The sequence below is a fragment of the Accipiter gentilis genome, chromosome 5 (assembly GCF_929443795.1).
Source record: "Accipiter gentilis chromosome 5, bAccGen1.1, whole genome shotgun sequence".
NCBI classification, from domain to species: Eukaryota; Metazoa; Chordata; class Aves; order Accipitriformes; family Accipitridae; genus Astur; species Astur gentilis.
Window position 1 is genome coordinate 9,252,688 of NC_064884.1, and position 24,441 is coordinate 9,277,128.

At 35.9% G+C, this 24,441-nt stretch overlaps 1 protein-coding gene across 7 annotated transcripts in view; it reads right to left on the reverse strand.

Moving 5' to 3' along the window:
* The window catches only part of RALGAPA2 (Ral GTPase activating protein catalytic subunit alpha 2), a 136,429-nt gene that overhangs the window by 89,449 nt on the left and 22,539 nt on the right, over positions 1–24,441 (reverse strand). For 5 of the 7 annotated variants that reach the window (XM_049801110.1, XM_049801109.1, XM_049801112.1 and 2 more), the window contains exons 5-21: positions 23,485–23,528; positions 22,420–22,594; positions 21,744–21,859; positions 19,366–19,504; positions 18,448–18,647; positions 16,608–16,838; positions 14,001–14,174; positions 12,965–13,102; positions 12,222–12,370; positions 11,684–11,795; positions 10,686–10,923; positions 9,978–10,142; positions 7,038–7,178; positions 4,010–4,132; positions 3,385–3,482; positions 737–827; positions 398–574 (exon numbers count right to left, since the gene is read on the reverse strand). In XM_049801110.1, the coding sequence (XP_049657067.1) occupies positions 398–574; positions 737–827; positions 3,385–3,482; positions 4,010–4,132; positions 7,038–7,178; positions 9,978–10,142; positions 10,686–10,923; positions 11,684–11,795; positions 12,222–12,370; positions 12,965–13,102; positions 14,001–14,174; positions 16,608–16,838; positions 18,448–18,647; positions 19,366–19,504; positions 21,744–21,859; positions 22,420–22,594; positions 23,485–23,528 (2,511 nt within the window). The remainder of the gene's footprint in view (positions 1–397; positions 575–736; positions 828–3,384; positions 3,483–4,009; positions 4,133–7,037; positions 7,179–9,977; positions 10,143–10,685; positions 10,924–11,683; positions 11,796–12,221; positions 12,371–12,964; positions 13,103–14,000; positions 14,175–16,607; positions 16,839–18,447; positions 18,648–19,365; positions 19,505–21,743; positions 21,860–22,419; positions 22,595–23,484; positions 23,529–24,441) is intronic. The other 2 variants (XM_049801114.1, XM_049801111.1) reach the window with 1 other exon arrangement.

The following is a 24,441-nucleotide window of genomic DNA, read 5'->3' on the forward strand; positions in this document are numbered from 1 at the left end:
AATTTCCTTAGACCATTCTGCTATGAAATAAAACCAATTAACTTAAAATATAAATTAATTTATTTTACTTGAACACTGGGGCAGGCTAAGAAAGCACAAGTGATCAGCTATCATGACTCAGCTGATTAGTAGTAATTTGACACAATAAGCAACCCAATTATTTTCAACTGTATGATCATTTTCTGGATCACAATTGATTGGCACCTGTATCAGCTTTCATTTGATTATCCAAATTCACTCTGGGCATTCAAACCTCATTTTTGAATGAGCATTATAAACAGAACTTCGTGATATATGCCAAACAAAACATACTTTTTATAAGCAAACTGAACTGCCTAAACTCCCTTTTTTGAGACAAAAATCTAAAATAGTAAATACATTTTCTGAAGTACGGTACCTGTTAAATTTGCAGTATCTGAAGGACTAAGCTGAAGCCAGCGAGGTGCATCAGGATCCACAGAAACATCTGCTGATGCATTAACTTCATGGTCTTCTTCAGAAGCTTGCCAGGGGATAAGTGCAATCTCTACTTCATTATTATAGCCATTGGATGTGTCGCTGCTAACGCTTTCACCTAAAGCAAGAAGAATATTAATCAAGATCACAAACCCTTTTTAAAGACTACACGAGCAAAGCATTATGAGAAAAGTGTCTAATATATCTGTAACAAGATGAAATTATGACACTGATTTCAACTGCTACACTTAAGAAAAATACTGTATTATTTGAAACTCACTTTTTTCTCTCTCTCTATGATTTCCATGTGATTGCTGCAAGTCTACTTTCAAATCTAATTCAGCTGTACTACTGCTTCTTCGTACTAGTACCTTTGGAGAAAAAAAATTAATCTCAGCTTATTACAGTTTTGAGAACTAAATCATATTTTAGCAAATTTGAGATACACACAGTTAGTAGAAATTAATTACAACTCAGTCAAGATATTTTCATGAATATTTAGACTACCCAAATATCTTTACATGTCTTAAGGAAACCATCATGCTTTCAATTTCAGTCTTTATCCTCCCTTTCTTAAATTCCATTTTATACCAACAAGCAGGACTTTTTACTTACGTTTTTCCACAAATCTGGAATCATTCAGTACCTTTCTTTCAGGAAGAAATTAGTAGTCATCTCTTACGTTGGGGCACTATTGTGTTGCAAAACAACCCACACAAAGACACCTGATCTTTTGTTTACCTCCTCCTCCTTTGCCAAATGGATTTTTAGCCTACTTGCTGAAAACCCTTCAGACCATTTTCTGCTTCTAGATGATACTGCTCTGTCCCTAAGCATAATTGTTGTTCTTTACATCTGGCAGATCACCTTCAAATTCACATTTCTTGCAACTCCATGTCATCTATAACAGCAAAACTTAATTTCTGTCAGAAAAATAGAATATGTTTTCCATTGCAAATATCGAACAAAAAGCCCCAGCGCCTTACCCCTAGGAGCATACTAGATCTAACTGCTGAAGGAATCTCTACTCTAAAATTCCTCAATTCAGTTAACATTTCTGAAATTCCATTTTGGTATTTGCAATTATTAGTATTACTATTTTTTAAATAAATTTCTTGAAGCAATTTCTGATCCACTGGCCAGACATTAATCCATTTGTTTTTTCTGCATATAGCTGTGTCCTGGTTTTGGCTGGGATAGAGTTAATTGTCTTCCTACTAGCTGGTATAGTGATATGTTTGGGTTCAGTGTGAGAAGAATGTTGATAACACACTGATGTTTTCAGTTGTGGCTCAGCAGTGTTTAGACCAAGTCAAGGATTTCTCAGCTTTTCATGCCCAGCCAGCAAGAAGGCTGAAGGGGCACAAGAAGTTGGCACAGGACACAGTCAGGGCACCTGACCCAAAGTGGGCAACAGGATATTCCATACCATGGGACATCACATCTAGTGTATGAACTGGAAGGAGTTGTCCTGGGGGGCAAGTCCCTACTCAGGGACTAATAGGTCAGCAGGTGGTAAGCAATTGCATTGGGCATCACTTGTATATTCCAAACCTTTTATTTCTATTATTATTGTTGTTGTTGCTATTATTAGTTTCTTCCTTTCTGTTCTATTAAACTGTTCTTATCTCAACCCAAGAGTTTCACTTTTTTTTTTCCAATTCTCTCTCCCATCCCACTGAGTAGGGGGAAAGTGAGCAAGCGGCTGCATGGTGCTTAGTACCTGGCTGGTGTTAAACCACGACAATATGAGAAAACAAATTATTGCCACCAAAGAGACAACTGGCTTGTAGAAATTATTACTATATTATCTAACTTTTTTTTTTTTTTTTTTTTAACACGGAGAGAATTGACAATCCTTTACAAGAAATACATGTTTGCTTGTGCTGCCTGATAGATTGTAGAGTGGTCTATCTTCCCTGGCAAATCTGGCTCTTAGTGATCACTGATGACAATATTTCAGTGGGTTGTGATATGAAGTCAAACTGGTTCACATGGTACATTAGCAAGTTATGTAGTGAATATATAGTCAAACTCCAGCTTCCACTTGCAAAAAGGGTGAAAGTGCAACATTGGTAGCAGCCTGGCAGTGTATGCTAATGAGTATTTTATAACACATACCACTAAAATAGAATGAAGAGCCAGGTTATCTTTTAATTCCCCCAACTACTGAGCTTACTTCTCTCCCTCTCCCCTCTACCATACAAAGCAGACCAGGTTTTCCTTCCTTTTTGAGACACTTCGTTATTCCTGAAGCAATTAATGAAAGCACTCTGCAGAAAATGTCTGGTCTCTCCTTTCTAGAGCTAAGTGTACTTTAATTCTAGACATATGGGAGAGCCAAGGTCCAAAGCTGCGATTCAGCTTGAAGTCCTCCATGCTGTACTACATTGTACTTCCACAATCATGATCAGCCTCAGTCATTTATTATTTCTACCGTTAGTCAAAAGTTGCATTAAAATTTTATGAAGCTTGCCTGTCCTAACCTTAACTTACACAAACATCTGCTATACATAGCTGGTGATACAAATTGTGCTGAAGGAAAGCATTTCCCCCAGTACTTTAAACCATCAAACATTTATTCCAGTGTACTGTAGCTCTATAATAGCCATGAATTATTTATATTTAAAGAGTTACAAACTTCTTGTTTATATTTAGTATATAAAAAAAGCACAAAAGTCTTCTATAAAACTAGAATATAGCCAATTACATAAAACTGCATAAGCAACTGGCAAGATCAGGAGACACAGAATGATCATACCAAATAGCATAATGAAAACCTGCCACTCAATTCCAGATTCCGTACTAGAAATGTGATCAATGATTTTTCACACTTTCAGTTGCTAGTTTCTAAACACTAAAAGGCATGTGATTACAAATAAAACATTGCTAGAATCTTATTAATCATCACTTTCTATTTTGCCTTACTTGCTCAGCTTCATGTTCCTTCTTTGTATATCCCTTATTTTCCTGAACTGATCTGGAGTCTGAAGGAGTTAAATTATGAGAACTTCCAGTCTTTTTACCTAGAAATTTTAGAAAGTAAACAAGAAATATAGACATTTGTGGGACCAAAGTATATATCAAATCATATGGAAATTTCAGTTATGTTTACATGTACACTTATATTTATAGCTAAGTAAATTAATGCAACATTAAAATAGAACACAAGATGTTTTGAAAAATCCTTTGTAAGCGTAACATATTTGCACAATAGGAACAGCAGTAGAACTGTTAACTTGAATACACAAAATTTAAAAGCAAGCCAGATAATAAAAATGTTTAAAAGTTACACAAAATGCATACATTCAAAGGTTTCATTTTTAACTGCCCCACTTTATAAAAGGTCATGTGCTGCATTTGTGGTCTGTAACTTCTTTAAAATAGTTCTTTCAACAAGATACCAACAATATATTTACTTAGAAAACAAGATAAAAAACATTTTAGAACAGAGGTGGAAACCAAAATAGATAAAAGCAGCATTTATGAGGCTGAACAAGTCTCAACACTTTTTCTTCAGAAGTACAGTATCACTGTATTTTATCAAAATTACCTTGAAAAAAATCAGATGGAAACTGATCCGTAATATCTGAAGTGCTGCTACTTCGAGTTAGCTGCTGCTCTTGGTCTGCAAATAGGCCTGTTGAATTTTCCAGCTGTTGAGATTCTTCAACTTCTGTTGATTTAATTAGAACACAAAATTATTTGCATCACTGCAGAATTATGTAAATGTGTGAATTCCTTACCTAAGAAAGCTATATGAAAAAGTGACACATTCAAATACTTAGAACTCCCAGGCTACCAAGCTAGAATGCAACTCCTACTTACAGAAGTTACAATTGAAGTTTTATAAAATATCCTTAGAAAAACTGTAAATTTTAGAGAGAGATGTATGAGCTGTGTAAGTGGTAAAAAGTCTAGAAAAAGGACAGAAATTACTTTGGGGGTTCAGAGTGCACAAGGAAGGGTAGGAGGATGTCATGTGAATAAAGCTATGTTTTTCAGTGCTAGAGACCCAGACTAGACCCTGTTTGTTCCGGAAACAGAAATAATAGAGGAGGTGCAGCAAAACTACTATAAATGCATAGTGCAGAAAAGATGGCTGTGCTTACTGACTTTTTTTTCCATAAAGAGGGGAAAGGGAGAATAAAAAAGGCAAAAATTCAAACGGAGTAAAAAAAGATCTGAGCTACATATGATTCGGGCTTAGTTTGTGAGGACAAACTGAATCATCCAGCTTTTTTGCTGTAACTGCAAATGAGACATAAAAAGAGAGGAGAGGCATGAAAATTCAAGTGACAAAGTAAACTGACATACTGGGGAAGAAGCAACAGGAACTCTTGAGATTAGCTAGCAACACAATGCTTTTAGAAATGCACTTCTCTTAGCATTGGGCCGTGGGTGGGGATAGACAGTAACACTTGGGATCAAGTATGTTCCCATTCAGTAGCAGCACTTTCAGCTATGGCCACAACACTGGTTAATGCCACCTACCATACCCAAGCTAATTGCTAACTCTTTCCCTGGAAAGCTGTCAGAGAGCTGATCCACACCCCCTACCAAAGCTGACCCAACCAAACCACCAGCAGACTGTACAAGGTGTTCGATCTGCACAGCCAATGCTATTTTCCTTTTTTAAAAAATTATGAAAAATGCTGCTGTAGCAACTCTTATGAGAACCCTTGAATTTCTTTTTTTCAATAAAGAACATGGGCTGAATTAGTAAGCCTTCCAGATTTCTTTCAGCATATTGTTACATAATATGCACATTATTAAAATTGACCAGCTTTCTACTCTCCTCCTCTTGTCTCCTTTCCTCTGCTCTGCTTCCCATCTGCTCCACAGGCACTGACATTGAGGCTTACACCTACTCAGAAATGAGCAAGAAGCAGAGCCCCTTGGGGTACAAGATTACAGACCAATATACACAGTTTGCAGCCACAGCCTGCAGGAGGAGAGTATGCTTAGTTCACTCAATCTACACTACCAAGTGAGTTTAAATAATACTTAAATACTTAATAAACATTGCGTGTATTTCAGAAAATTATCTCACAAATACAGATGTACAAAAACCTAACTGTTCTGGTATTTACTGACCTCAAAGTATCACTGTTGACTTTAAATGTTTTACAGAAAGCAATAAAATAAAATAATAAATTAAATTCACTAGCTAGAACAATTTCAGTGTTACAGCTTAAGATAACTCGAGATAAAAAAACACTAAAGACATTTCACAGAATAGGAAACCCTAGACAGCCATAATGCACCACATACAAAACTTTTCTTTTCTTGCTACAGCAGCTAATGACTCTGGTTAGGGCTCAAGAGTCAGAAATCCCTCCCAGGAAGCAAATGTGGGAGGTTAAAGTCCTATTTTCAGAGACTTAGTTGCTGGCAACAGAAATAAAGTCTGCTAACATGATAGAGAAATCTCACTGCTTCCACCAACACTTCTTGGCTAGGTGATAGGATGAACGTCCTACAACAAAGTAGCTTTGTATTCTCAGGCTATTACACCTGTTTTTCACACCTATGTCTGGTACCAGTACAGAATTCAGTTCAGAAGTTGTATGCTTGGGGTTTGTTCGAGATTTATCACAACAGCAAGTTCCACAGGACAAGACTGTATCAAAAGCAGGAAACAAATTTACTACACTTTTTAGCAAAAATACGCCCACTTCAGTCTAAATAACCACTAAAATGCCCAAATCTGGATTGCTGCCTTTAATTTTTGCATTCCTAGTCCTCAGTATATTTGGTCTGCACTGTATTAAAACTTTAACAATTACTTGGAAACCTTTAATAAATAAAGTAATTCAAAGTGTAAACATGAATAAAGGGATTTCTTTATTAAGAAATCAAAATAAATTTTACTTCAGTTACTAGGGAATATAAATCTAATTGTAATTCATGGTAGTCTTTAATATTAAAATGAACAAAAACTGCATTGCTTGCAGTACTACAAACATTTTGAGAGAAATCAAACACTATCTGAGAACTAAGAGGCACAGACAAATCTTTTAATTTGCTTCTGGAATCAATAATTACAGGAAGAATTCTTTAGAAGAAAAAAAATCCACATTTGTAAGCACCAGTTTGTAACTGAGTGTAACACAGATTAAATGAGATTTCTTCTGTAAATTAAACAGCTCCACCAGCTGCATTTCTTTGCCTGCATATTTTGCTTGCACTAGCTCATACATTCAAGCATTCGACTAGTTTCTACGGTAGCTCCTTGAAAGGATATTGCTGTCCTCCTTTTCCCTGCAAAGGTTACTTATTTTGACAATGAACCCCATGACAGAATAACAAAAAAGCATTAGAAGTAGCCACTTTTTGCTACCCTTTGTAACTCTGAAAAAGGACAAGATATGCTCCTATTAAACTTACTCATCTCTTAATGGCTACCAATATTACTCAACACCATGTTTTTAACAGATCCAATGCATGGGAAACAGAACCAGTGCAAAACATCTCATTCCACACTAAAGAATAATCAACTAGACAGAAAGGGAGTAGACAGACAGCAGTTTAAAAATACAAAGAACATTTATATAAAAGATGACTTTAAAGTACAGTACCTGACAGTCTGTGAGAGCAAGAAGTGTAAGAGATACCAGGTAAAAGAGAGCTCACAGTGTGAAGCAGAAGAGGTACACTTTTAGTAGCTGGCAAAGCCTCATAAAGATGAACACAGTTGCTGATAGACTGGCTTCGCTTAGCTTCCAGGAAAAAATAAAGCAATAATTATGTCAGAAAAAATAATTAAATATTTTGGGTTTTGAATGTCATGATACAACGAAACACAAAGCTTTTGGAAAAAAAAATAGTTTTACAACATTAAGCCCAGAAGTACTTCCTATAAGCTGTAAGTTAATAATGTGCAACTATCTCACACATTGAAAGTGCAATGATCAGTGGCTTCTGAAACACAGCAGTTTCACAACATGGAGTATTTCATTTTGTCAGTGTATGATTCCTATCTCTGGGCTAATTCGACTTACCCTTTTTTCTTTTCATTGAAGTATCTGTAGCAGTACATACAGCTCAAAAATAAAGAATGGAAAACTTATTCAAATTCCCCTTTACTAGCAGCGCTCCCCCAAAAAAACAGCTACCACTTTCATTCATTCATCTCTGCTGAAAACAATCCATTTTCATCTGAGAAGTGGGATATTGTGCTTCTCAAAAATTGATCTGAAAATACAGCCGCCTCTGGTTTTGCTTTTAAAACTTGGCAACACAGCTCCAGACTGGATAAAGCCCTAGGTACCCTGGTCTGACAGACAGCTAACCCTGCTTTGAGCAGGAGGCGAGACTTGATGAAGTTCCTTACACCCTGTATTATCCTGTGCACTCTGGTTTTGGGGTACTGAGCCCTGCTTTCCACATTTCTGAACAGGATGATGAAAGGAATGCAAGTTACGTGAAAGCTTTTAGAGTTCTTAAGTCACCACAAGGGAAGGTAGAAGATAAGTGCAGTCTGAATGCAAACCTTGGTGAATTTCTCTTCAAAACAGCAACACTTAAATGGGTTCACTGTTTCTTTGAAAAAGAAGGGCCACCAGAAAACACTTTCCAAGGTGGCTAACGCTCTAGAAGCTGTCTAACATCATTAAAAACTTGGTATTTTATGGATTAATATGCAATTGTCATAAGCTTGAAGTATCCTTTAGAGAAAAAACAGCAATTTACCATCAATTGTATTATTAAAAGTTATGCTGAATTACAGAATTCTCTAATGGAAATTTATTAGGAAAAAAGAATCTTATTCACTGTACAGTTTCTCTTCTTGTACACAGCAATGTCAATGCTAACTCTTAGAAGATAGAGGGGAAGAATGAGGAAGCAAAAATACTCAGAAGTAGGGTAGTGGGCAAAAGATTTTCTGCTGTTGCAAAAATACTCTGGCTCTTACTCTTACAACTCTAGATACAAGCAGCAGACCAAAAGAAAGTCTTACCTGGAAGCAGGAGATGCTCTGGTATTTGTATGTTGATTTAGGGGTTTGTTTTTGAATGGAAGAGGGAGAATATTAGAGATTTAAAAGAAGCCCCCAGTGGGAGACACTTTTCCCAAGATGTTGACTGATAAAGTCCTCCCATGAACAGCCCTGGCTTCTGTATTACCTTAGGGACTGCTACATTTCATTCTGAAGGATGACAACTCTGAAGGCTTAGTAACCAAGTTTTGTGTTTCTAAATAATTTTACATTAGAAAAGGGATATACATTTTATATATTTGAAATAATTATGTTATAACCGCATATGCAAATATAAAACTTTTTTGCACATGCTGATTTGGGAGCAATTGATCATCACCAATCCCATGAAAGCCAGAATAATTCTCTTTTTGTACGACCATGAAACACAAAATGAAACTAAGGGCTTTTTACACATGTTCAGCCTCCTACTTGACAACCTACTTGTTCGCCACCAAATAAGCTTTTCTTACTAAAGTTAGGAAGTTCCTTCAATTTGAACACACACAACCAAGAAAAGTCCTCGCTGATCAATACTTCCAGGTTCTCTCTACTTCCCTGGTGAAAAGTCTAGGGGAGAAATACTGTACCAGAAGAAAGAACTCTCCACTGGAGCACAAATAAGAACTTGCTGAATTTAAAAATAAAACAGACAAAGAATGAATTTACTCCATTGCCAAAATGTTTTGTGATCTAAGCTGAAGACTGTGGCTTAGTTATGAAGCCTGTAGCCACAAAAACATAATAAATGACCTTCAAATTCTCCTGGTAAGAAACACAACTAATCTGTCATGAATGAGGAAGGAGGCTGTGCAGCAAAATATCTCCTACTCAAAAGCAGGAGATTTTCTACAGAGGGTTTTAATCCATAGCCCATTGAATTGGAACACAGAAACATGCTATCATGAAGTAAAAAAGAAATCAAATTCAGGCTGCTGAAACACTTGAAAAATCAGGTATCAGTTCAATGCCTGGGGTCTCAGACATTCCCCCATCATTCCTCAGCCCTGTTCTCCCGTCTCCTGTTTTCCTCTTTCCAGAAGTAAACATGAGAGAAAAAAGGAAAAGGAGATGCTATGCATACCTCATCATGCTAATAAAAGCAAGCAAATAAAGCGAATAAGAAAGGATGAAATTGTTTATTAAATATCTGGTTTACCATGTGCTCACAGTAAATAGCTTAGCTGTACAAAAGTTCAGAAGCAATATATATATCTGACTGATGTTAATAAATGCTTTCTTATGAATTGATAAAAATAGGAATGTACTGTACTTTACAAAAAACATAACTTGCACATAACTAACTTGCAATTAAATGTAATGTATCTAAAAGCATATATTTAGAATTTTCCAAAATACTTTGATTCTTCATTCATACTGGTAGCAATCAAGACATCCAGACACAGGTACGCAACATCTCTGTTAAGGCATTTAATTACTAAGTTGCATGACTTTTGGAAGCAGCCACAACTCAAAGGCAGATTTAAAACTTAAGTGTTACGGAGTGTTTGGGAACATAAGCATTTAGTTATTGTCTAACCTGTTGCTCTCTGACGAACAATATTTCTTGCTTTCTCAACTCCTGGGGCTCCAGAGGTTGTAGCACTTCTGAACCTCATTGGTTCCACAACTTCAGGATGACTTTTCCAACTTAATGAAAAAGATCTTCCCACTACAGCTGTCTTCTGAGGCTCTAAAATACCACCTTAGAGATAAAGAAAACAAAATTCTCTAGCATTGTATGCTTTGGCACATATTTTTGCTAAAGTATGAATGGATTTACAAGCACTCAGACATGGAAAATATTAATCTTTTAAACAACATAGAAGAATCTTTACTATTATTAAAAAAGAATCACTACTTCAACTGTGTGCATCGATTGCAAGGTGGCACATAAATGTAGCTAAAATACTGTAATGAATAAAGTTTAATGAAAATAAAGAATTTTTACATTGATGTCTATGCCAGACCACAGCACAGGAAACTACATTTCATTTCTGCTACACAGAAAAGACTGATTTTGAGTGCGTACTAAAACCTGCTAAATAGCTACCTTCTATTGACCCCAATTACCTTTCCTCCCACAATGAAGGATGAGAATACATAAATCCAAAGCACTTCACATTTGATTAAATAGGCTCTTACAATAGATTAATTAGTATTTAATGTTAGATTAAATTAATTTTTAAGTTTAAACTTAAATATTTGACTTGTTTGATACAAAAAGCACTAAAGCACAGAGACTAACCTTTTCCTCTCTGCTTTTTTTCCTTTTGTTCACTGAGCTTATCCAATGGTAAGTTTGTCATTTCCACCCCATACACAGTTCTCGCTAGCACTGCTGTTAAAGAGTCCATGATATTGGCCCACTCATTTATGAGCTCCTCCCAGTCTGTCAGGGCAGACAGAACACTGAGCAGCTCATCCCACAGCTCCCGAGAAATGTAAACGCTCAGGTTTGCTCTGATCCAAGCCACAATGAGGGTCTGAGAGAAAAGAAACAAGTGACAGTTCATGTGTTTCTGTCAAGATGAATTCAGCACACCAACCTCCATATTAGCATTGATTATTCATGATGCACAGATATTATGCATAGCTATTTTTCATCAAAAAAACCACTCCCAGAAATTGGTGGGTAAATAATTGTGAAAGTTACTGACTATGGAATTCTAAAAATTCCAAAATGTATGTTTCGGGTTGTCTATATGTTCTCTGGTAAACTGAAATAATACGCTGTGTATAAAAATAATAATAGAATGAAGAACTGTCTCGTATACCTACAGAATGATTCTAGTGATTGAGCTACGCGGAGGACAACACTCAGACCTAGATACTGTAGCTAAGCATGCAAAGTACAATACAATGTATAAATGTTTTCATCTCATTCAGTGTGACTCAGTTCTGACTCACCAGCTGAACTTCTAGGAAAATAGTTACATCAGGCTTACACTTTACAGATACTTATTGAAGACACCTCACAAAAAGATTGTGTGCCTGCCTGTTCTACCATGGTTTTTAATAGAGTCCTGAAGAACAGATCAAGTCAACTGCTTGTTGCACCTGCAATCTGTCTCCCTCTGTTAGGAACAGTTCACAAGATAATTACTTGTATTACTGCAAAGGAGAATTTTTTCATGTTTTACAAGTACATTTCATAGTACCATGCAATAGTACTTAACTAAAACTAGGGGTAATTATCATGAAAAATCAACATAAAAACCAACCAAGCAAACCCCAAACACTCACTCGGAAAAGTAATCCCGACATGCTTTGGGCGAAAGTATCCTCTGTTTGGTTTTCTTTTGGCTTCTGCATCACAGCTTCTGTTATTCTAAGGAGTATCTGTAACATCTGTTCCCTGGTTCCAAAACAAAATTGTACTTATTGTTCACGTTCTATTAATTGTACTCGTTAATTTTCACGTACCAAAACGCCCTCTTAATTCTCCAGTAAGCCTTACTTATTAGGAATGTGATCACACTTCAGACTTCACAGATCATTTGCAAAATAACTTTAGTTGGTTGTGGACTGTAAAAACTAATTTTTGAGAAGGTGAAGTCAGGAATGGAAATACCAGCCAGAACCTTGAAGTCAAATAGTATCATGATGTAGACTCAGCAGAACCTGCAATCTCACAAATCAATTCAGAGGCCAGTCGCAAGCGTGATTTACGTAGTAAGGTCTATCCCCAAGAAAGCCAGTCTTTCCCCAACCCAATAATACTCCCATAAAGTTAAAACATTCATAATTTTCTCTTAAATGATGCAGGATATATTAAGCTTACCATGTCTTTTTATTCATTGATAGTTCCATTATCATGCGCCTAAAGATACTCAGAACTGCTTTGCAAGCATCAACTTGCTCCTTCAGAAGCACAGGGACTTCAATGCATGGTTCCAATAAGAAAACATTCGCTGAGTTTGTCAAGAATACCTTCAAAACAGACATTTACAGTCTGTTTACATAGTTTCAGGAATAAAAAAGTCAAGACTTAAAATAAAATACTTCTCCTCCTCCAGTCAAACCTTTCATTTTCCTTAGAGCAAGTTTCATGTTTTACTTATAACTTCATTTTTCTACATCATTCTAGTGAAAAGTCAGGTGGCATTTCAGACCCAACAAAGTCGTGCACTGCACAGTATGGGTTTTGTGGGCATCCCTTCTATTTGGTCAGGTAAGAGTACCATTCCTCCAGCTACTCATTTCCTGGCATTATATGCTTGAGGAACCATCAATATTTCCAGTAAATGAGGTTCAAGGAAAGCAAATGTACAGTTCTGATTAATTCCTAGCACCCACAGTAGAAAAGAAAATGAACTGTCTGTCTTAAAACAGGTATCTGGCTCTAAGACATGGTTACATGGTTTTATATTAATTTTTTTAAAAGTTATAAATGAAGTCCAAATTGTATCTTACAAAAACCATCAACTGCTGGTAGTTGTTTTCCTTATGTACTATACTATAATTTGTAATGTGAGTTACATGATTATTTAAGTTACAGCCTTGTTTCCTTTCTAGACACCACACCTGTAACGCAGCTTGAGCACCAGCTTTAACATTTTTGTCCTCGTCTTCTAATATACATCCTCTGCTAACAGCACTGGTAAAGGAGTATGTTCTTCCCCAGCTGGATGAGCGCTTATGTCCTGAATGGTCAGAGGAAAGCTTTGAAAAACATGATTTAGTTAGTGACAAAGCAGAAAGGAGTATGTCCATATTTATTCAAAATCATTTAAAATGTCAAAAGCAAAAAAAGGGGGAACTGTCATGTCCTACATTCATTTCAGCAAGGAATTCATGTCTATTATTTCTTAATCTCTGAACAGACAGTATATGAAATTTAAAGCTTCATAAAACTTTCAAGAGCTATGTTGTTTAAAATATTTTATATCACAATCGTAGTCACTGATTGCAGTAATATTTGAATTTAAGCCTGGCAAAACTATAAATCCCCTACAAAAATAATCTGTCAAAACCTTGTAATTCTCACTGTGCTTTTACAACTTGATCCTCTTTCTCAGTACTACAAAACTTCCCTTTAAATAACTTCACAGTGTCAAAGTCAACTTCTACTGATGGCTCAATATAGGATACTAAAAAGATGATGCACAGAATTTGTATCTACACTTTAGTTTCCTAGATTAAGGCATTTGAATCCAAATATTTCATCCAGTATACACAAATTAGTAGATATTTTCAAATTCTTAAGTAACTACCACCAAAAGGAAACAGACCTACATATCCTAGCCCAACAGACAGTGTAAATTTTAACACTGCAGAATGTATTAATATTTCTTCCCTTAAGTTCTTGCTATCCTATTTGTTTAGATAGGGAATAATCAACAAATTACATTTTTCAAAATAGCTGCAATGTTTTCCTGCACTCAGTAAGAGCTACTCAACACTCAATATTTATTTCAATGTCTGGACCTTAAATAAAAGCATTTTTTAATCTTGGTTTTCCACACATTTTTCAAATTGTTATTCATCTACAAAGGGAGTTTAAAATTTAAATCATATAATGTATGCAAACAGAATAAAGTAAGCAACACTGATACCATACATGTTTACCATCCGTTTGCACTGATGAATCCTCCAAGTTGACAACAGCATCCTGACCGTCTTCCTTTTTGTCTGGCTCCTCCATGAACACAGGTTTCTCTTGCAGTATCCACTTTCGATACACCTTAACCACTTTTCGTGTTGCAGATACATCAGAAGGTGGCAATAAAAAAGCCTAAATTAAAAAGTTAACTAATTTTACTATATATGTGCATGCACATATAAACACACTCACACACCACCACCCATAAATAACACAGCTCAGAAAAGGATACATAATTTTTACTTTTCTGTCTGTATTAGAAGGAGTTATGATTAATCAACAACCTATGCATATTACCTACATCATCCACAATTACATAACTATTAATTCCAAATTACTTCCATTTTGTATTTGTTTGGACAAACACAGAGGTGGTTTTTGCTCTTTGCAAGCTCTTTAACAACTTAACATGGATTCATCTCACAAGGCATTACTAGCCATAGAGGCCTGGCTGGCTAAACTTAGGTACTATGCTACACTTTCTGGAAAAGGCAACTTCAAATTACATCAGCAATATACAATGTGAAATGCCATTTCAGCAAGTGTAGGTAGAGACAAGACAGTAAGTTGCGATGAGGATAACAGTAGCTGGCATTCGATCCTTTCTCACTACAGTTTTGGAAATCAACACAATGAATTTATTTTCAACATGCTACTCAATGTCTCAATATTTGGGAATCATTCTGTGAAGATGTCCCCTCTGAAAGCTTACAAAAGTTACACTGGCTGCTTCCCCACATTTCTGGAGGCCTGAGGAGACTGAAAAAAATACAGTGACAGAAGACCTTTGCACCGCAGTGAACAAGCACAGAAATCAATGTCTGAAAATGTCATCTGGTACAAAAAAGCGTATTTTGCCAACAAAAAAAATTTGATAACAATATGCATTATATTACAAAACCACTGAAGGAGATGAAAATACATTTTTCATACTAAAAAAGAGGTCCTTCCAACTAGATTACCCACTGTCCATGATTAACAGGGCCAAAAACTATAGCATTGCATTTCAGAGTACTCAGTCACTCATAGTATATTTTCCCATAACCAGTTTAGCTACAAAACTGTTACAAAACTATCTTGCTCATGTTGGGGAAAATCTTTGCATCATATAGTACATTTCCTTGTCTCTAATCAGCACAAAGTGCAACATCCAACAGCTGATTGCAACAAAAATTGAAGGGTTAACAAAAGCAAGTAAAATATGCCATATAACAAATTTACGTGAAATTTCTGAAAAGGTCTTCTCAGACACTGCCAAGTTATTAAGGATGCAGAAACTGAAAAAGCCAGAAGCCATCTGCTAGAATATTAGAGAAACAGCAGCTCATCAGTGGGATGAATGGGCACTACACAGAATGCTTTCAGAAAGGTGAAGGAGAGAAAAGAAGGAGAGAAAAGAAGGAGAGAAAAGAAGGAGAGAAAAGAAGGAGAGAAAAGAAGGAGAGAAAAGAAGGAGAGAAAAGAAGGAGAGAAAAGAAGGAGAGAAAAGAAGGAGAGAAAAGAAGGAGAGAAAAGAAGGAGAGAAAAGAAGGAGAGAAAAGAAGGAGAGAAAAGAAGGAGAGAAAAGAAGGAGAGAAAAGAAGGAGAGAAAAGAAGGAGAGAAAAGAAGGAGAGAAAAGAAGGAGAGAAAAGAAGGAGAGAAAGAGAAAAAAAGGAGATTCACAGTGACTAGTGAGATTCCTGTAAGTGAGAGATAAACACAAAAAGGATCCAAATACCATTATCTGTTTCAATTACTAAACACTGATCATATTTAATAAAAATAAAAGTACTGCATCATGCTAGCCTTTGTTCCCTGGAAGCTGGTCTAACCTTACATACTCTGAACAAACACCAGGAGAGGGCAGCATGCCACAGCAGTTCTTAACATACACAGAAGTACACCTTCCGGTCAAAATGCCATCCATCCCACTGAAAGGCAGTGGACCAAGGAGTTCCTAAACCATGCCACACAAGATACTTCATAATAAAGCATGTGTGCTCACTCAGCCGCTGGAGAGTGTCTTCTGCACATCTATGTGACCTAGAACAGCTACAGCTGCTTCAACCAATTGCTACCTTGGTACCAGACAAAAAAAAAAAAAAAAAAAAAAAAAAAAAGGATTCTCCAGTAGGTCCACATGTAGTTTTACCCCAAACAATTGAAAAGATGTCAAATTAATAAAAAATACTAGTAGAAGCAATCTAGGTTCAAACAGACATTAAATACTGACATTGATCACAGGAACAAGAATCTTACTAATTCAAATAATAAATTTGCAAGCCAATAACTCTTTACGCACCTTTAAATTACATCACAATACCAAGAATAAATAAAGTGGCCCATTCAAATGGGATACGTTGCCGTCTGGCATCAGCAACAAGCTTCAGCTCTTATAAAAATGTCATAATTTTATCGTTAAAACTAGACCTAGGAAGGACTCCAAACTAAAAGGGTGCTGGTGTGATTAGCATCAAGTTTGACCAGTTATCTGACCAACAGCCTTCACAGTGTTCTTTCTCATAACCACGACATTTCCTTTAAAAAATATATATATACAATAGCAACTAAACATACATACTTACTTGTCGAAACACCTCATTAACAAAGTTAACATATCCTCGAGTGGATAAGAGGATTCTCTGCACCATCTCATAGACAGTCCGGTGCTGCTCTTCGATGCTGCAGAGGCTGGAATTGCTGAGCCTTCTGTCGGACAAGGTGCTGCTGTTAGAATGGCTTCTCTCCTGCTCGCTCGCATAAGACATACTGGTTTCCAGCTCTGCATTTTTATCTTGGTTTACACCACCAACAGTCTACACAGAAGAAAATGCATGCTTAATTAAATAACTGAAATAGTGTACAAGAAAAATCTGGAGTACTTGTGCAGAACTCAAGATACTAGTGCTCTTTTTCACAGAACACACTGGGATCCCAGCAGTCAGGAAGTGTAATTTTCAGTCTACTACTTGATCCAAGAAGGAATGTGGCCTTATGCTCTGCATGATGTACACTTCATATAGGTCCCCCCAGCCCAGAACAGCTGACTTGTCCACTCCATAAGACAAGAAAGAGAGATGGGTGCAGTGGTGGAAGTAGCGAACAGACACAGTGGAGAAGAATCCCCAAGTCCCTTCATTTTTGGGAAAAGATGGATCATATCACTACACACGGCTCATACTCTTGCACATTATTATTCCTGACAACTCTTTGTCAGGTTTTGTTCTGGCTTTACATGTATTTTGCAACATCCTGAACCATGTCTAGCTAAAATGATCCAGTCAGGAGAAGACAGAGGACTACAAAACTGCTTTTGAGTTACCACAAAAAGAACTCCAACTTACACTAACTCAAGGCATCGCCCAAATGCAGTTCTGCTTCATGTCCACATTAAGAAGGCTGCCCCTGTTCAACCAAGTGAGCAGTAACTGAGCAGCAATAACACCTCTGCTGCTTTTCACAATAAACTTTTTTGGTAATATTCAGCCACACTTGCAAGACACTGGCTACAGTCAGTGAGCTTCAAACCCACTAAGAAGTCAGCATGTGCCAAAAGCTGGCACACAGCTTCAGCTAAGTGGTAACTTTTGACCAGTTTCTGTTTTGAGGGCAGCAATACCTTTATGCAACCTGAATATTTATTTGGTGTCAGCTGTCTATAAAATCCAGTGAGAAGAAAAACATTCTTTTTCCAGGTTATGTCTGTTGGAATGGCACAGCAGTTTATACAAAAGGTGGAATTTCCAATGAGAAAGAAAAGATCAAGCACTTTCAGTAAGCAAGCTACACTTAGCTGGTTGAGGGCTTCAAACTTCTACAATGAAGAACTCCAAAAACAACTGACATGAAAATATACAGTTCTGCCATAATAGTTAATGTATGCTTCTCCGCTGAATATAGATTTGACACTGACCTACTATTCAAGAGAAGAATATAAGTTGACATTGATCCTAAATTGTTAACAGGAAGCTGGAGACCATCTTAAAAGAAAAAGCATCTATTTCTGTAAAATTCATTGTGAAGTCCCTAAGCCTACAGAAGTCTGAACCAGCAATTTGAAAGTGAAATATTTTTGTAATATCTCATTGGAAACAGCTGCTATAATCAAGAGGAAAAGAAAGCAGCCTTTGATGTTGCTGGGAAATGGTCCATGGCACAAATAAGTTTGACAGTTTACAGATTAAATTCCAAAAGTCTAAACATAATACTGATGAAGCCAGTAAGGCATATGGCTACAAGGAAAAAAAAAAATAAAAATTTCTAGTAAATTACTAAAGGGTTTCCCTCAGAGACTCCCTCCATCACAGAAGAAAAATAATCAAATACACCATTTATTCTCCTAGGAGTAGCATTTCTTTCTTGCATTGTGATCATTTGCAAGGTTAGCATGTACATAAGAAAAAAGAGTTAAACTTTAAAGCACACCTGAATAATTTTAGGGAGCATTTCTCCTCCATTTTTTGTATTCTGAACAGCAGTTAAGTATTTCTTTTCAAGAAAGAAAGTAACAAGCCACTTAATAAAAACAACTCGAGCTGCCATATATGGGATTTTTGTGCTATAGACATTTTCATTGTTTCGTGTTGCAGTAATGTATACTGGTCTTGGTCTTATATCAGGAATATCTGGTGAGATAAAAAGAGAAGATAAAGAAAAACCAATCTTAAAAAACTGTAATTGCTTCCAGACTCTGGTTAAATGTATTGAGCATGTCACCAACAACATTTTCTCCACACAAAATAACAGATGCAATGACTGACTGCTTTTATTATATTAATACTTATATTCTATCATAATTTTATTACTCCTAAAGAAAAGAACATAAAAGCACAGACCTTTCCTGAAGATTATAATTGGTATCACGCAAAACAAAGGAAAGCAAAAGAGAAGGGCTGCAAAAAGGTCAAAATCTAAAACAAAGAACTGCTCCTACTACAATATAAGTTAATTTATTAATAAACTCTGTGAAGCTTATAAAAAGTGCAGTGAGAAAGAGAAGATAGCTCTGGAACACTCAGTAGTGCAAAGATTAAGACGGCAAAGGATACTTAGCGCATTGGAAAGCAAAGTTAACTTGGGTGCAAAGAACTGCACAAGCTGAAATACAAGACAGAAAACACATGGGAAGAAGTGGAAGACTGCGAAGGGAGATAGGTTGGGTCATAATTCAATCAGATGCTTAGATTTAGGGGAAAATCACTTGTACACAGCTGAAAAACACGGAAGGGAGGAAAAACCCTCATTCAACAGAATCGTAGTGATAAGCCAGCAGGTAACAGAGATGCTACTGAGAACAGTCACCATTATTTCCTTTTCTACTTAAAACCAAAATTCACTACTTACCAAGAACAGGTTTGTAGAGGTTGGTTAGCTTTGTAAAAGATGGAAACAAGTGAGGAAGATAGTATTTTCTAAACAAGGTAAAGAGAAACTTAAAACCAGTGTCTTGGTTCTCCTTATTCTTCCACTCTAAGCTTGCAGCCTTTGTTATGGAGTTAGAGAAACAAACAAAAAGCTTTATATTAATGTGTTACACTGACAATGATTCCACGTTGAATACAAAAGATAACAAGAGACAGAAAATTAACACTGTCCCAGAAAACTTTACAAACTGCAGTAAGAATACGAGATATTGTCATGTGGGCTTTAGCATATCAAAGAAAGCAAGTTCATTAGAAATCAGCGTATTTATGCTGTTCTAATGCAGTGAAGCACGGAAAATGCCATATTAATGTTTTTCACAGATTTGCTTCTTACCTGTAAATTTAGACAAAGTTACTCTGGGCTACACTTTTATGACAAATATATTGTTGATCAGAAACATACTCAATGGCCACATGGTTGCACACACATATGCCATACTCCTCTGCAAAACTTGACTCAAGGCACAAGTAATTTCCACTGACAAGGAAGAGGCTGACATCTAAGTTTATTTTTAAAGGTACTCTTCCGTTCTTGCATAGATCAACACAGAAGTCATACACGTACTTTCAAGTTGCTATTCACCAACAGTTTTGAACTACAATTCCTTGGAATACTGTGCCAAATTTTGCCAGAGTTGCTCTTTTCATATTAAAACACCTTCAATTTGGAATAAGCTGCATGTCACCAATACAGATGCATTTTCTTTATTTCTATAAGAAAATCCAGTGCAATTTCAAAGAAAGGTAAAAGTAGACATCTCTACAACGAAGCACACTTTCCACTGAGGACTTAAACCTACCTGGGTTTTGGTCTCTTACATCACTTCTCTTTTTTTGAAATGCAAGTGAGCACTAAAAGTGTTTATCTTTTGACATATACTTTAAATTCAGCCCCCCCCCCCCTTTTTTTTTTTTAAGCAACACCAAAAGACTACAGGATTCTTCAACTTTTTTTTCAGTAAAAGCTCTTCAGAAAGCCTAACTGTATATAGCAGATAACAAGTTCACTGAATCTATATCCAAGATGATAATTTATTAAGTTAAAGAAAAACTGACTTGTTTACATCAGTCACATGAGATTTATTTAAACACATTTTCATACTGTAATCTGTACTAGATCTTTTTCCAGTCTCCAAAAGTTGTGACATTTGCAATATCCTACTTCTGCAAAATACACATGTAGAGCTTGGAAACAAGGACTACTGAGTTTTTGTATCATTTTATTTGTTATGCAAATAAACTGACTCATGCTAAATGCTACCCAGTCACAGACATAAATTTTCTTGAAGATGCAGATTTGCTCTGCGTTCTGGCTCTGAGCGATCATTCTGCACTTGCACCAGATTATTTTAATCTTACCTCTTTTCTGTAGCAAGGTTACTGCCCAACTGTGCTCCCCTCTACCAAGCAACACAAATAAATGAATGTTGATGAACCACAATGCAATTAGATTTATAGTGTAGTCAGTTTTTTCAGATCCCAAACGTGTAATAAGTGTATAAAAAGAACAGTGAAAATATTTTAACTGAAGTGTTGTGAGACTCTGATATGTAAGACAAAGAGTGCCATGCAGGAAGGTGATCGTATTATACAGCCCATTTTCAAAATAAAACATTTATTCAAGATGACAAAACCCCTTCCAAATTATCATTTTGGTCTTGCGTTTTGATACAAGAAAAAAAAGTATCTCAAAGTATTTCATTGTCTTTTATCTTTTTTTTAATACTGAGTTCTTTAATGTTGATTGTCTATACAGCTTCCACTTTATTTAAAATGTTGCTTAATTTGTACTTTTTAAATACATACATTATCTTAATTTCTTTCCTGTACATATTAATCTGATCTATTTCTAATTAAAATTTTTGATGTGCATGTTACTTGCATCCTTTTAAAAAAATCTCGGAAGCCATCTCTTCTTTTTTTATCTCTTTCTCCAGTGGTCCTTTACATGTCTTCTCAGCTATGTATGCATCCAAAGAGAACAAATTGCATCTTTACCCCGTATCAATTTTCTAAATGCAACAACAAGCACATAAAATAGGTGGTTATCTTGCTAGTTTGGGTAACGTTCATTAATTCTTACCACAAGCGTGAAAAGCTTCTTATTTTCACCAAAAATGGCACAAAGAAATACCTTTGGGATGATTTTCCTTATAAAAACAAGAATAAGAAAGTGCAGAAGACAGCTTCTTCCTCAGGAGGGGCAAAACCAGCTCCGTATAGATACAGTGTAGACTTAATTTTCTACCACAAGTACATTCCTCCAAATATGAATAGTTAAAAACATATCCTCCGCACCTGAATTACCATGTATTTTAACAGTAGCTGAAGAAAATAGCAGGTTTGGTCTTCAGCGATTTTCTCTCCAGAGACAGCTGGCAAAAGTGGGGTTATTTCTTCTGGAAAAATCTTAGCTAAAATAAAAAAAAAATATTTTAACCATAGAAAACCTGAGAATAGTTAAATAAAAGATATTTTCTATAAAAAGATTAATTTGAAAATAATCATTAATGCGCTACCAAGTTGTACAAAGTCGAAGCCCAGTAACTGCTTGGGCTTCCCGTTATTTCCCCAAGTCCTACCGCATAAATCAAAGATGGTACCAACCTCTGATTTACTGCAGTTTGGAAGGGTTAACACAAGCAATTGCTGCAGATTAATGAATAAACTGTAAATCTACACACCTGCTTATTTTGCAAGAACATGTTCATATAGCTGCATCTCAATTGAAAAAAAAAAAACAACCAAAACACCAGCAAAACCCAACTGTTCTGAATTCAGAATGACAAGATCAGAAGGCTATACAGCTGCAACAAATACAATAGCTGGACAAATTCAGTACATCTCAATTATAAAGACAAATAGTATCATCCATGTGACATCTTCCCCACAAGAAACTCTATAGCTCTACAAAAGACCTCGGTGGAATGTGGAGGCAATACGCTCATCATGGAAATTGCGTTCATTTACTCACCGTCTGGCGAATTAGGAGGACTAATGAGGTTATCTAGTGTACAGGGACCTCGTGAGGACATAATGGGTGGAAAGCCAGGCACAAGGCATGCAAATATTAATATCTGCTCTTCCGCACAATTAGTCTGAAGCGCTTGAAGCCAAAGAAGAAACAGTCGGATTCCTTCACATCTTATCTACAAGGGGATGATTTTGTAGAAAAAAAGATAATAAAACAGATTTGTAAGTACAGTAACACAGTTAAATAGTTAAGAAAATGCAGGCCAAGTACTTTCATCCCAGCTATGTGCTAAGTGAGTCTTTCCATCATACCAAGAGTAATCGCATTATTAATTTAATCATGAGCAGAGAAGGGTGGAAGCAAGCTGTACCCAAGGCAGTGGCACTCCAAGGAGACAGCATTACCACTCCAACTTCAGAGGCTCCTGGGGCCAAATGCATCTTGGCTAGTCTCAAGACTCAATCTTAAAAGGGGCTCTGGAAATACAACAGCAAGCGTACTGCACAACCAGGGAGCTGCCAATACTTTGTGCCCTACGAAGTCTGAAATCTTTGCCCCACAGAGGTCAAAGCAAGATATTGTCCTTAACATCACTGGGATCAGAAGATCCTCATGAAAACTAAGACGCAACAAAACCACCCAAGGTAGGGTATTTAGTAAGTTTACTAAGTTTATTTACTTATTTTTTTATTAACAAGACACAATTTTAATTTTAGCAATATAATAAGAAAAACGGATTTAAAACTCCTTGGTGAACAAGAAACCAACACGCTTAATACAGTATACTTAGCGCTAGAGAGATCTGAAAAAAATAAAGTATTAAGCAAAATATATTGATACCTTCTCCAGGTAACTTTACAAAGGTCATTAGAACAGCAAAATGACTGAAGATAAACATTAACATAATCTAGGATTAAAATAACAAAATTTATTATTAAAAGTTGAATAAATAGAATTACAAAGCCTAACAATCTGAAAAACACTGATATTAGAAAATTATGAAGTAATATGCTTCACAAGAATTGAAGTGAAAAGAAGTACGAATACATCATCACAGAGAAATACCTTGAGAGAATTTCCAGTGTGCAAAAGTTTCTTCAGAATCGACCCTGGATTAGAAAAATTAAATAGGCACGTATCAGATACTAAGATGGTCACTTTCCACCAGAATGTTTTTTTTTTTTTAATACTACAGAAAACGCTAGTTTAATACCATTTACTATGTGGCTACTATGCTGGTGTTTAAGAAAACTCTGGTGTGAGAAAATCCAAAGTGAATCAAATTACAGTCATCATCATCATCATTGGTGTTACAAGATTAAATATAATGTATCTTTACAGTGAAGTACTTTGATTTTAGTCAGGTGACAATTTCTCAAATTATTTTCATTAAAAATAATATATCTAGGGGAAATCTTTACTTAACTAGATTTGGAGAAATCAAAAAGTCCAACTTGTAGGATTAATGCTTTCAAATACACTAATATTGACAATAATGATAAGAAAAAGGTGCTAGCAATCTATACCACATTCATGTCTATAAAACACAACTATTAAAAATTACAAACTATTTTGACTCTGGTTTTAGAAATACCAGGCTAACTGCCCTTAGCTTCAAATGTCTGACCTTAAAACCGGAGAGAGATTATGCATCAAATGCTTCAGGTAAAAAATGTTTTAAATCCAATTCTGAGAAAAATAACATGATGTAGCTCTCAGCTGTTATTTCTCCTAGATTTGTGAATTAGGTACATTCCTTAAATGTGATCCCTCCCTCAAGATCTCATCATTTCACAGTATTAAATGGACATTATTAACATACACAGCAAATACATATTAATGCATGTGAATATTAAGCAAAAAGCAAATCACAAAGTACAGCTGTAAATAATTTTACCACCAAATTTTGTAGCTTATTTGACACAACTAAAAAGTTATCCAAATATGACTATTCAAGAGAAGCATATCTTAGCTATAAAACAACTGACTAAAACCAATTTGTTCTGGACTAATTCAGATGAA